At 39.1% G+C, this 12,478-nt stretch overlaps 1 protein-coding gene and 7 non-coding genes across 8 annotated transcripts; all 8 read right to left on the reverse strand.

The window, feature by feature from the left end:
- Positions 1 to 764: 764 nt before the first annotated feature.
- On the reverse strand, positions 765 to 8,753 carry snx15 (sorting nexin 15). Its single transcript, XM_042401139.1, has 7 exons — positions 8,536 to 8,753; positions 7,159 to 7,315; positions 5,812 to 5,927; positions 5,333 to 5,618; positions 5,051 to 5,224; positions 3,691 to 3,885; positions 765 to 933 (listed from the first exon to the last, which is right to left on the reverse strand). The coding sequence occupies exons 1-7, from the start codon at positions 8,632 to 8,634 to the stop codon at positions 794 to 796; spliced, it is 1,167 nt and encodes a 388-aa protein (XP_042257073.1). The 5' UTR covers positions 8,635 to 8,753; the 3' UTR covers positions 765 to 793.
- Positions 1,229 to 1,310, reverse strand: trnal-aag. Its single transcript has one exon. It is a non-coding gene; the product is annotated as a tRNA-Leu (tRNA).
- Positions 1,499 to 1,580, reverse strand: trnal-aag. The gene has a single exon. It is a non-coding gene; the product is annotated as a tRNA-Leu (tRNA).
- Positions 2,526 to 2,607, reverse strand: trnal-uag. Its single transcript has one exon. It is a non-coding gene; the product is annotated as a tRNA-Leu (tRNA).
- trnal-aag lies at positions 3,035 to 3,116 on the reverse strand. Its single transcript has one exon. It is a non-coding gene; the product is annotated as a tRNA-Leu (tRNA).
- On the reverse strand, positions 4,147 to 4,228 carry trnal-aag. The gene has a single exon. It is a non-coding gene; the product is annotated as a tRNA-Leu (tRNA).
- Positions 4,409 to 4,490, reverse strand: trnal-aag. Its single transcript has one exon. It is a non-coding gene; the product is annotated as a tRNA-Leu (tRNA).
- A 2,024-nt stretch (positions 8,754 to 10,777) lies between the features above and the next one.
- trnam-cau lies at positions 10,778 to 10,849 on the reverse strand. Its single transcript has one exon. It is a non-coding gene; the product is annotated as a tRNA-Met (tRNA).
- Positions 10,850 to 12,478: the final 1,629 nt, after the last annotated feature.

A 12,478-nucleotide genomic window follows, 5' to 3' on the forward strand; every position in this document is an offset into this window, starting at 1 on the left:
GACTGCCAAATACCTCAAACTGGAAGTTTGGAAGTGCTGAGTAAATTTGGCTTTGATCAATAAGGTTAGACCTCCCAAAATATCCCCGCCTGGTGACAGTTATTTTGACAATTTGATTAAGTAATCCAACAGTTGCAGTTATATGTTGTTACAGTTGCAGTTACAGAGTCTCACAAACAGCGCTGGTTGCAGTTTATTAACCACTCTTTCTAACTTAGACCAAGGAAAACAATATCTTATTGACTTAAATTAAAATTATATTTATTAACAAAACATTGTGCAAAATGCAAATTACTTAATATACATACACATTATTGTAATCAACGAGAAAATGTTGTAAAAGGAAGGTAAGAAATTAGACAAAAGAGAAAGAGTGAGAAAGGGAGAGAGAGAGAGATTAAGGTTACAGTAGCTTTCAGTTTCCAGATATTTAAATTATTGTCAATCAAAGAATTTTAACTAATCAAAGGCAGCTAAAACAACAGTGTGCAGTATAGTGTGTACCTCAGGAGTGTGTGTGTGTATTCACCATGTAGTATTTATCTAAGAATGTACCTGTGAGTGTTGTGGTCCAAATGAGCATGTGTTCTCACTGTGTGTGTGTGTCCAAGGGATTATGTGTCTCCATATGTGTGAGACATGTATGTGTATATGTGTGTGTGTCTGTGTCTGCATGTGAGACGTGTGTGTGTGTGTGTGTGTGTGTGTGTAGGCCACAACCCTGAGCTTCTTTGTCTTTTATCTGTCTTCATGTGTGTGAACAGTGTGTATAAATATATGTGTGTGTGTGCATCTAAGGGTCCTGTGCATGTGTGTGGGTAGGTGTGTGAGTGTGTGTGGGCGAGGCGTGCCTGTCCACCAACATCTCAGTGTGTTTTAGGTACTGGGCTGTCCTTCTCATCACAGACTCCCTGCGTGCCGGGTCTGGGTCACCTGGACAGACACATACAGAGAGAGAGAGATAACCAAAAAGAGGAAAATGATTAGTCTCATTATTGTATACATGTCATGGTGTTGCAGTCATCCGAAAGTGAAAGAGTACAGATGAGACAGAAAAAGAAAGGGAAAGGTAGAAAAAAGCAAAGGTGTGTTTTCTAATAGCTTGTCTTCATATCTTAATTCAGCAGATTTCCCTCTCTTGGCCACTGCTCCATCATTATCATATCTCATTTTTTTGTCATCTCAGTTTCTACTCCTCAGAAAGCACATTTGAGCTGAAAAGGTTCCTTGGCAGCGGTGGGATTCGAACCCACGCCCCCGAAGAGACTGGAGCCTTAATCCAGCGCCTTAGACCGCTCGGCCACGCTACCCATGCACAGCACTAAGATCATCTTCTGTAATTCTTCTTAAATACCAAATTCCTCAATTCAGATGAGGCTTTAAAGGTGAGTGAGAACTTTGAAATGACAACATGCTTTTTAGAGCACAGTACAACATCCTGTTTCTACAATCTAAATTCCAACCATTCAGAAAGCAAGTTTGTGCCGAAAAATGTCCTTGGCAGCGGTGGGATTCGAACCCACGCCCCCGAAGAGACTGGAGCCTTAATCCAGCGCCTTAGACCGCTCGGCCACGCTACCACATAAACTACACAACACAAAAGAAAAAGACGCCACCAAAGAAGCTCAAACTGAATATCACATTCATTCCAGTCTGCGAGGTTGCAGGAATGTATATGTTATAACTATGTGACACACACAGATCACTGTTACACAAATCATGGGGGAGGGTAGGTCAACCGTACCAAGAATAGATTTGAACATGGGAAAAAAAAAAAGAAAAAAGAGGGCACTGAGGAAGCACAAAGGTAAACCATAGATAAAGCATTTCAGTCACATATGATCACTGCAGCAGATACACTGTGTTTGTCTGTGAAGTTAAGTATATGATGAACATGGCTGACTTTGTTGCTTAGTTTTTTTTAATTTTTTGTTTGATCAATCCATGCATCTTAAATGCTAATTATTGTGACAAATTGATAAATGCACATTTGCTTGAAGTACATCTTGGGCAAATATGACCTTAAACTGTCCTATTAAATATTGTGCTTGGTTCTCAAAGTGATAAATGACTTATTACATACTAAAAACTAATATCTAAATAATATTACTTGTATATATATTTTTACTCAATAACAATAATAATAATTCCATTAGTAATCCTTCACATTATTTCTGACATGACTTTTCTGTCCTGACAATGGTGATTGAGACCCATCTTCACCTTTACTGTTAAAACGGTTAAAAATTAAAGCAAAAAATACTTTCAACTGGGAGAAGAAAACTTTATCTTCCACTTCTTATCTGATTCATAATTATGTGAAAATAACATGACTTATCCCCATGAAAATAAACTGGGAATGTGGCTGGGGCTGGGATATAGTTTTTCCTCATTCAACTCCAATGTGTGTATGAAAGTGCTGACTTGAGTGATTTACATGGCGAGTTCTAATGATTCTAGCTTTAGCTTTATGTGACTATACATTATGTTTACTTTTACATCTCTCAGAGAAAGAAAACTATCACTGGCAGCGGTGGGATTTGAACCCACGCCTCCAAAGAGACTGGAGCCTAAATCCAGCGCCTTAGACCGCTCGGCCACGCTACCACATAAAGTCCAAGTCCAACTCTTAGTCTGCCCTAGCAGCTAGGAAGAGCCTGGGAGGAGGTTTTAAAAAAGGCTGATACTTCATTAGTCCAACTCTACTGCCTGTTTCTCTTTCCAAACATATTCATGTGCCGATAATACTGTAACTGTACTGTGTTTTATCCTGATATCTGCACATACTGTTCTGTCTACCTTTTGATACAGGTTTTATGTCATGTTCTGTCCATTTTTATAAAAAAAGACCTTGTTGTCAGCTGCTGATGATGTGTATATAAGACATGAGAGGATATTGTACCAACAGAACATGCAGCTTTCATTTCAGGGGGGAACTCCACACAAGGAACAAAGACTTTCTGGTTGAACTTTCTCAACATATCAAAGCCCACGGTGTAATTCTTTAAATGTCACTGAGGTAGAAAGAGATCATTGGCAGCGGTGGGATTCGAACCCACGCCCCCGAAGAGACTGGAGCCTTAATCCAGCGCCTTAGACCGCTCGGCCACGCTACCCATAGACAGTACAGCAGGAGAGGACACTAGGGCAGACTGACCGAATAAGTTATCTATTAGTGGCTCACAGCAGATTTATGGTGGAGCAACACACAGTTCACCCTTGCTAAAGCAGGACAATAAATACTAAAACGAAATAGCTGTGTTGATTTTACGATGAGGCCACCTGCTGACATGTCACATTTGTTCTGCTGTGCTGCGTCCGTATGTGTGTGTATCTGCTGTGTAAAATGCATACATCAGTGTGGTAACGTGTGAGCAGCAATTCAGAATATGTAGTGCAGAGTAAATATGGCCAACAAGGTATTACAGCTGTTAACTCAAATGCACAATATGATTTGTGCTGATTCACTCATTCATTTGCACATGGTGCACAGTCACGCAATCTGCAGTTTTTGCTGTTAAATTTGCTAGAAGAACCAACTGCATGGTCTGTCACTATAGCAACAAATCCGGCTCACGCTTCATGCAGAAATGGACATGAAATAAGACATTCAGGTAATATTGAAACATAACCGGATGTGTTGGAGTCAAAGAACTTGAAAATAAAAACAACCAGGTCTATCTTTCTCACCCTGTACTCCAGTGATCAGTATATCCACCGCCGTCCTGTATCCACGTATGGCAGAACTAAATTCTCCCTCCTTCTCTCTCTCCATGGCAGCTGTGAGCTCAGTGGCCGCTTGGTTCAAATAACCCGCGTCTCCTTCTAGATTGGTCGACGGCAGTGAGAACAATTCTGAGTGGTCACTGGAGGAATTGGATCTTTCTGAAATAAAAAAAAAAAACCAGCAAGAGAGAATGAGTCTCTAGTGAAGTTCCTCTTAGTAAGATCTTCCTAAGAGATTATTAATCAATCAATTCCAGTGCATTTTTGATTAGTCTTAGTGAGAGATTTCATCAGTAACTTCATTCTTTCAGTGTCAGCATTCTTTTAAAAAGTTTCCTCTTGAGTGGATTCCACATAAACTAGTTTTTTTTATTATCATCAGTTAACCTCCGAAAGTACATGAGATTGAAAACAATTCTTTGGCAGCGGTGGGATTCGAACCCACGCCCCCGAAGAGACTGGAGCCTTAATCCAGCGCCTTAGACCGCTCGGCCACGCTACCCATGCACAGCGCTAAGATCATCTTCTGTAATTCTACTTAAATACCAAATTCTTTAATTCAGATGAGGCTTTAAAGGTGAGTGAGAACTTTGAAATGACAACATGCTTTTTAGAGCCCAGTTCAACATGCTGTTTCTAAATTCCAACTATTCAGAAAGCATGTTTGATCTGAAAAGGTTCCTGGCAGCGGTGGGATTCGAACCCACGCCCCCGAAGAGACTGGAGCCTTAATCCAGCGCCTTAGACCGCTCGGCCACGCTACCTCATGACAAATACCACACAAGAAAGAGAAAAGACGACACTAAAGAAGCTCAAACTACCATATTATCTCCCAGCTTGCAAAGTTGCAGGAACTATAATTATAATTATAGTTACTATAATTATAATTATAATAAAATGTATTACTATTAATTGAATTGTAACTGTGTAATCATCTGTCAGTGGTGTTGTATTCTAAAGCCTGGGATCCTGGTGTACGAATGTCAGCTCAACATTAACTCATAAAGCCACATTGCACAGTAAATATGCCTATTTTCACAAACTGGAGCCGGATCAATGCAAGAAAAGGATCGATACAATCAGGAAGCCTTGGCATTATAAATTTAACATTATAAAAGAATTGCGAAATGTATTTAGACTAATCCAGGTTCTTTGACGAGACGGTTTTTAAAATTCAAAATCAAGATGTTGACAGTTAAAATTTTTAGACAAAATCTACAGACTGATAAAAAGACTGAATAAACAATAATTAGGTTTTAAACAGAGATTTGATACTGAGAGCAGTTATATCGTTTCACACGTGCATGTTCACATTTATTTTCACCTTGTTTATAGCAGGGATCAAAGACAGCCAAGTCATTATCAGACAGTGGAGGTGGACCTTCCTCCTTTGGGAATGGGACATGCTCTTCTGCCACAGAGTCAAAAAGTGAATCAAACTCTTCCTGAGACTCTTGTGATTGGTGGGTTCTGGCTGGAGATGGGTCGGGGGACGGGACTGGAGGTGGAAACATGCACCAAAAGGTAAAAACAAAGTTAAAAAAAGAAAGAGATGGAAAAAAAATGTAGAATTGTTAATTCTGGCAGATTTTTTCACCCATTGCACCTCTGTCATCCAGCTCTGTATCGCTTAAATCATCTCCTCCTTCTTCTTCTTCTCTCGGAGAGCCTCCCATCTCGCTGTAGGCTTCAGCTGCCACCTCCGGTTCTCCCACTTCTAATCCCAGGTTGGTGCCCAGATCCTGGGGTAAAGTGGGCGCTTCCCTCCCCTCCTCTTCTTCTGCGGGCTCACAGTCTGAGGCTCTCCGCTTGGGGAGGGGGATGAGAGGGGGAGGCAGAGGCCCAGCGGAGGCTACAAGGGAGGGATCCATGGGCCTTGTGACCTCACCACCCTGAGGGATGGGAGGGAGAAAAAGAAGAGGTGGGGAGAGAAAAATATAGGATGAAAGGAGAACACAAGGGGTGAAAAAGCAAGAAGAGTTGATAAAGGCAAAGCAAAATGAGTCCAACAACATTATGACTTTTGGCTTGCTTGTGGTCAGATTACATGTCTGTTTCCTGTATGCGTATGTGTGTGTTTCTTACTCTGAAGAAGTCCTTCAGTTGTGGGCTGTTGTAGAGTGCAGGAATGCTAATAGTGAATAGCAGCATGGCTTCTGCAGCCTTCCTCCTCTCCTCAATCACAGCCTCATCAAACCTTCCTGAAACACAAACAGATAATATAATGATGACAATTCAGTTGATTATACCAAGAAATTACATTGCATAGAAAAAACAAAATGGTAAGTCGTATAATGCTTGTTGACTGATGTGTTTGTTCAAATAGATCATTTTTGAGGCTGTAGTTTGCAGTATTATTGGGCAAATTTCACTATGATGTTTGAGACATTTCTCTTGTTGGTGCAGTGTTACATTTTGCCATGCAAGCAACCAATGCAGCAACCAATGCAGCAACCAATGCAGCAAGGTAGCCACTATACAGTTTCTTAACATGAAAACTCAAAGAAAAATGGTGACTGTCATATGATACAAAGGTGTCGCTGTCTTTGCAGTCTTTGCAAACATTGCAAAAGTATGTAATTGGAAGAGGGGGAAATGTCTCAACAAATATGATGACATCCTTAACAGCAGTGACTGAAATACACAAAAGGCTACAAACTACATCTTAATATAAATGTATATACACACGTAAATAAAATGTAATATAAAAGTGATGTGTGTTTAATTAACATCTCTGACAGTCTAAACAACCCTATTTCCAGCCCCTGCAGCTCACCAAATAACCCACATAGTCAGTGAGTAAATGTAGGGATTGCCTAATACAGTGTTTCCCCTATAATTGTACAGGCCTGGAGGGCCACTGGGCCAACGAGAACCCCCATCAGGCCAAAAAAATCTTTTTTGAATGCCAAAAATAATGCAAAAATATTCATTCATTCAGAAATCAATAATCATATGCATTTGGGAGCCTCTGTGTGACACTGTTGAAACGTGAGTCAACCTCTCTGTTGTTGCCTGGGAAACTCTTGATGTGACGGAGTGCCACTGCTATCAGAGTCCCTTTATTACTGCAGAGTGAGAGCAAGCGTGTATGGGATGCAGGTTTTTATCCAAAACTCTGGAGTCAAGCGAAAATGCAGAAGTGGAAGAAGTGAGAGGTGCAGCTTATTTTTATGCAATAAATGCAGCTTATTAAGTCATCCTCTCCTTGTGACCACTTTGTTTTAAATCTTGAATATACCGAGCAAACAAAAATTTGAATGAAAATATACATTTCAGACCGCCTACTGCGCCACCTGACTGAAGCCGACCGTGCAAAATATGCCATCCTGTGTGCCTCGTCCCTTTAGGGTTTTTTCGGTGCGTACCACCAGGCCTGAAAAAAATTCTAGGAGAAACACTGGAATATATCACAATTTTTGCTAATCGTACCAAAAACTTGTGCACGGGGAAACGGTGGAAACTCCTCCTGTCGTCTGAACAGGTTCCTGTGTGTGTAGGCCAACTCCCCGTGGAGCTTCTTCAGCTCTGAGAACCTCCTCCACACGACCACTTCCTTCACATCTTCCGGATGACGCTTGGACACAAACTACAAATCAGAGAGGAGAGAGGAGGGATTGACTTATCAGTTAGATGTTTAGCATTAATTATCAGATCAGGGTTTTACCACATTCACTCATTTCAATAACAATCTGTTGGAATTGTGGGGAATATTATGTCCTGGAAAACATTAAAAGGACAGAAAGATGAGGAAAGGCAGCTCAGTGTCCAATTACTGACACTCCAGGCAATGGTTCAAATATTTTCAACAAGTCATGAGTCAGTTCAGTTGTTCTGTGTAGGCGTGTTTGTGTGTAAATATACTGGAGGGTGACTTCCAAACTTGAATTAGGTCTATAAAGCTATGAAGAAATAATCTCCTTTGATTTTGTATGCATGCCTGTCTGGACCACGGGGGCATTTAAGTGGTCATGGGGGTGTGTGTAGGAACTCATGAATTGAATCACAAGTTCTCCCTGTTTCACTTGAGTGCTCACTGTGCACCAGTGCCTCTTTATAAAAGAGCCATTGTATATTTGCCTGTCTGTTTGTAGCTTGCTGCAGAGCCTTTGTGTTCCTGTGACAACTAATGTGACTTCATTATGTTATGACTGAGCGACAATGCTGAAGCTCAAATTCTCAGGTATGAGGAATTTCTCAGCTCTAAAACCTGTCACATATAAAGAATATCAAACGGTAAGCAAAAGGAAATTACTTTACGAGGGAAATTAGTGTGGAACTTCCATTTTTCTAACAGTCAATACGAAACAACACTGCTTCTCACGTGTACATTTGTTATCCTCAAAAAATTGAAAGAATTTGTCTCAAGATTTGTGGATATTTATTGCCTACCTTTTCTTTTAAGTTATTTTTCTACCTATCTATTCATTATTATTATTACTTTGACCCTTTGTCATGTTACCATGTTGACTGTATCAACAAACTGAATGTGATGTCCTATATGTTATCTTTATTTCATTATGATGCCTAATCGTTTTCTGTTATTGTATTAATGTCACACATGTTGTAAGTGACGCTTTCTATAAATAAAGAGATGAGGAAAAAAAGAGTTACAATGCTCCCTTATTTTTGATGGATGTAACTGACCAAAGAGTACAATACTGCAACATAAGAACCGTATTTAACAGAGAGAACTAAACATGTAGGCAAGTCGTAAGCATATAAGTTTAACGGAGAGTTAATAAGCATAACAGCATCATAAATTAGAGTTAATGGCACTGTAATGTAAGAAACAGAGAGTAAACCGACCCTTGCTGTCACTTTATATTCCGTGTGTCCCTTCTCGTGTGTACGTGTGTCAGTAACGGTGAAGAACCGGTGATATTCTTCTTTGGCTTTTCGTGACATGTCGGTATCAACGGGAAAAAAAGCGTGTTTCGGCGGCGAGCTGTCAAAGCTGTAGTAGTTCTGCTCTGTTGTTGTGATTCTCCTCCTCTCCACTCACTTCCTGGTCGGTCACATGTGCGAATGCGTGATTACGTAAACTGGCTGCGTCAAGTTCCATTTTCTCACAATATAAATATTTATTACTACTACTACTACTACTACTGCTACTACTACTATTACTACCACTACTACTAATAATAATAATTTTAATAATAATAATAATAATAATAATAATAATAATAATAATAATAATAATAATGATAATAATAACTTTAAATAAATAATGTAATTTGAACCACACTTTTCATTCGTGGTGAATCTCAAAGTGCTAAATTACTCATTTATTTCTATCCTTTTTATCATTTTTAGAGGTAGTAGTGATATATCATTTATTATTTGCTTTATTCTACTGTTTTTGTATGTGTAAGACGTTGTCTGGTGTTTTACTATTCCGTATTTTTACAATTAAATTTGAATTTTGCACCCAAAACATGGGTGCACCACATGGGTGCACCCCCACCACCACCACCACCACCATTTAATATTTATCTCAGCACTCTGTGCACTCTTCACTTCTTTGCACTATTTATATCCTTAGGGAAACTGTTTCACCTGTATATAGTCATTCCTTGTGTATATTTCTGAAGATTGTTGTGTTGTTATTCTGTGTAAGTACGCTGAGAGCCACTAAACCGAAGCCAAATTCCTTGTATGTGTAAACATATTTGGCCGATATTGGTTTAGAAATAGTGGTTAGAAATGTAATAGTGGTTTAGAAATGTAAGGAACATGGAAATACTTCAGGGGGCGCCAAACGTCTATGTATTTTTCCTAATGAAGTGAAGGGAGAAAGAGACTTGAAATAAAAATGACTCTGACACGCTTTTTATAAATTTTGTTGACTGATATGACTAATGTTAATTTATATTCATTTTGCTTGCAGACAAACTTGACTTTGGATCAGAGATCATATTGAAATGAGTATAGCGTCTATCTGGGCCTTACCCTGTTTCAGACAATAGAACAAAGAGAGCAACAACAGGCTTTACTGAAATGCAAAGGAAGTTACAGCTGTGCAACAACAACTTTCACCTCTGTGCACCTCCCAACTCTTCTCTATACAATAATCTGAAGTTCACAGAACCTTACTGTATCTATTTTGTATTTTCTTTCATGTCTTTTACTTTCAAGAACATTACAATTGCCACAATATTCTGGTTTCAAGGTTTCATACCATGTAGACGTGGCCTTTTCAAGGCATAGAAAAGGAAGTACAGAGTGAGAGTATATATCCAACAGGCCGCAGATCAAAGGTCAATGTTCAACATCCCTAGTGCTGCTTCCCTCTCTGGTAATTACCAGTTAAATTGAAGGGAAACTGTGTAGCAGGCACAAATGAGGTAAATATTTAATTTAAGATAATCTGTTCGCCTAGTTTGAGCTCAGTCACAGACAGCAGTGCAACAGAGTGCAGGTGACTGTATTAAGATCTATTTAAGAAATCATTCTCTAACATGTATCTTTGTGCTTTAAAACCCTGAGTCATTGTAACAGATCTTGCTGTGTCATTATTGAACACATTCGAAAAATACTAAACCCTACTAAATACTTTTGTCCTCCAGCAAAAGGAAAAACATACACAATGTTTCATTGAGTCTTTTTCTCAAACCTTTGTCAACTGAACAGATGATGGGCCTCATCAAGTGTATCAAAGGTTCTTAGCAAAAATGAAACATGCAGTAAGAATCAGAATTAATGTTAGCCGAGTATGAGACATTGGTTCTCAGTAACGCTCAATACTTATTACACAGTGCAGAGAACACAGTTACTGTAGGATACAAATACAGACAATAGTATATATAAACATATAGCTATTATATAAAGGCAAGAAAACATGATTAATATACAGGACAGATTGTATTATTGTATATACATGTGAGTGTATGGCAGTGACAAGAATGCTGGAATAAATATTGTATAGATACCGTATGCACAGAGGTGGCCTTATGAGCATATATTGGTGGATAGAGGGTAGGTACAGTATAGTATATCGGCTGCCTCTACTTATGTTTGACAGTGAGAGGATGTTAAGTACTGTACAAAATAGCAGAGGATGGTTTCGATCCATCGACCTCTGGGTTATGGGCCCAGCACGCTTCCGCTGCGCCACTCTGCTCTCTGTGAGGGAGGTAGAGAGAGAGTACGGCATTTGTGAGTTGAACTGTTTGAAATTCCTCTCACAGAAAGGAGCATTCTCACATAACAAGCTTCTATTGTGTCACGCTGAAAGAGGCGGAGGTATAGGGAAAAGGAAAGAGGGGCTGAGAGAGGGGAAGAAACAAAGCCTACAGAGTGAAATAGAGAGTAAAAGAAATACTGTGACAGTAGAGCCGGCTAGTCGAAGAACAGAGAGGGGAGAGTGTGCGAATGAGAAAGAGATGGATGTGGACTGATGGAGAAAAGGGAGATTTTATAGAAATCTAAGTTTAAAAAAGAATAAATTTGTTAAGAAAATTCTAATAAAGTTTAGTCAAATGGGAAAGACTGTTATTTGTATGGTATATCTCAGCATTGATGAATAACACAATTTATTGCATTTATTTTGATTCAAACTCTTTTTCTTTGCATATATAACAACAACATCATATCTGAATTATGTGTTCTCTCTCATTTCAGTAGTCCCTTATTCAGCGTCTTTTATTCTGTTTATATTTATGAAGTATTTCTGTGGTGAATGCACTTAAGTGATGAACCAATTTGTATTTGCTTTGTCCATATGAGCTCTCCCTTCATTAGAGAGGGAGGCCCCCACATTGAACAGTCTCGCCTTTGTCAGTGACAGAAAATTAGGCCGCACAGTCTCATCTAGAGAGAAAGAAAGGAAGACAGACAGACAGAAAGAAAAATGGACAGAACCGAAGGGAATATTTGACACTACAGACAGGAGGACAGATGGAAGAAGAGAGACATTAGTAGACAAGTGATTCAAAAAGCTGGGACTAATTTGTTATACTTGCATAAAACTCAGTGGGTCAATGTACACCAGTGATATCAGTGCAACAAGCAACAAGATTACACAACAATATGATTCAAAGTCCCAATAAAGAACACTTAGTATACTGACTGTGTGTGAACTTTAACTAACAATCTTTGAAACAGCTATTAGTTCTTCTTTTTCCTAACATTTGTACGCTCTATAAAAAAAATAAATAAATAAATACAGTATATCACATACATGCCCTGAAAACATCTTCAAAAGCTGAGCAAATCAATCAGAGAACATATGAACATGACGTCTTCTTTCATGAGATGAATGCAGTGTTTCATAAAATGTTTCATTTTTACTATTTTTAGTTTAGTTTAGTCTCCGGGAAGTACCTTAAACTGCACTGGTTCATTCTGAGCTGCAGTGATCCTGAAACAATGAGATGAAAGCACAAGACCTCAGCCAAACTGGTCTGAACTGGTCTGGGTTTGCTCTGCTGTGTGTGTGTGTGTTTTTTTTTTTTTTCAAAAGCTTGTGCTGTCTTGCAAAATAAACTCTCTCAGAGGGATCAGACAAGGATTTATAGGGAGGGTCTGTATGTGTGTGTGTGTGTGTGTGTGTGTATTCATGTGTGTGCCCTCCCCAGCCGTGCACACTCACTGTTACTAATCTATACTTCTAAACTTATTACGTTGGTATTCTGTTGGGATAAGCTCAAACATGTTTAAAGAATTTGATAGAATCAGCTGTAAATCACACATTTCATACTTAAGAGAACCATAGTTTCCTCATACTTATTTGACCTTATATTTGCAAATA

This window comes from Thunnus maccoyii, chromosome 22, assembly GCF_910596095.1.
Source record: "Thunnus maccoyii chromosome 22, fThuMac1.1, whole genome shotgun sequence".
Lineage (NCBI taxonomy): Eukaryota > Metazoa > Chordata > Actinopteri > Scombriformes > Scombridae > Thunnus > Thunnus maccoyii.

Coding starts and splice junctions, on each gene's coding strand:
- snx15 (XM_042401139.1), bottom strand. CDS start 8,634: ATGTCACGAAAAGCCAAAGAAGAATATCACCGGTTCTTCACCGTTACT. Junction 5,619..5,811: donor AACTGAAGGACTTCTTCAGA/GTAAGAAACACA, acceptor CCCATCCCTCAG/GGTGGTGAGGTCACAAGGCC. Junction 934..3,690: donor ACTGATCACTGGAGTACAGG/GTGAGAAAGATA, acceptor GTGTCTGTCCAG/GTGACCCAGACCCGGCACGC.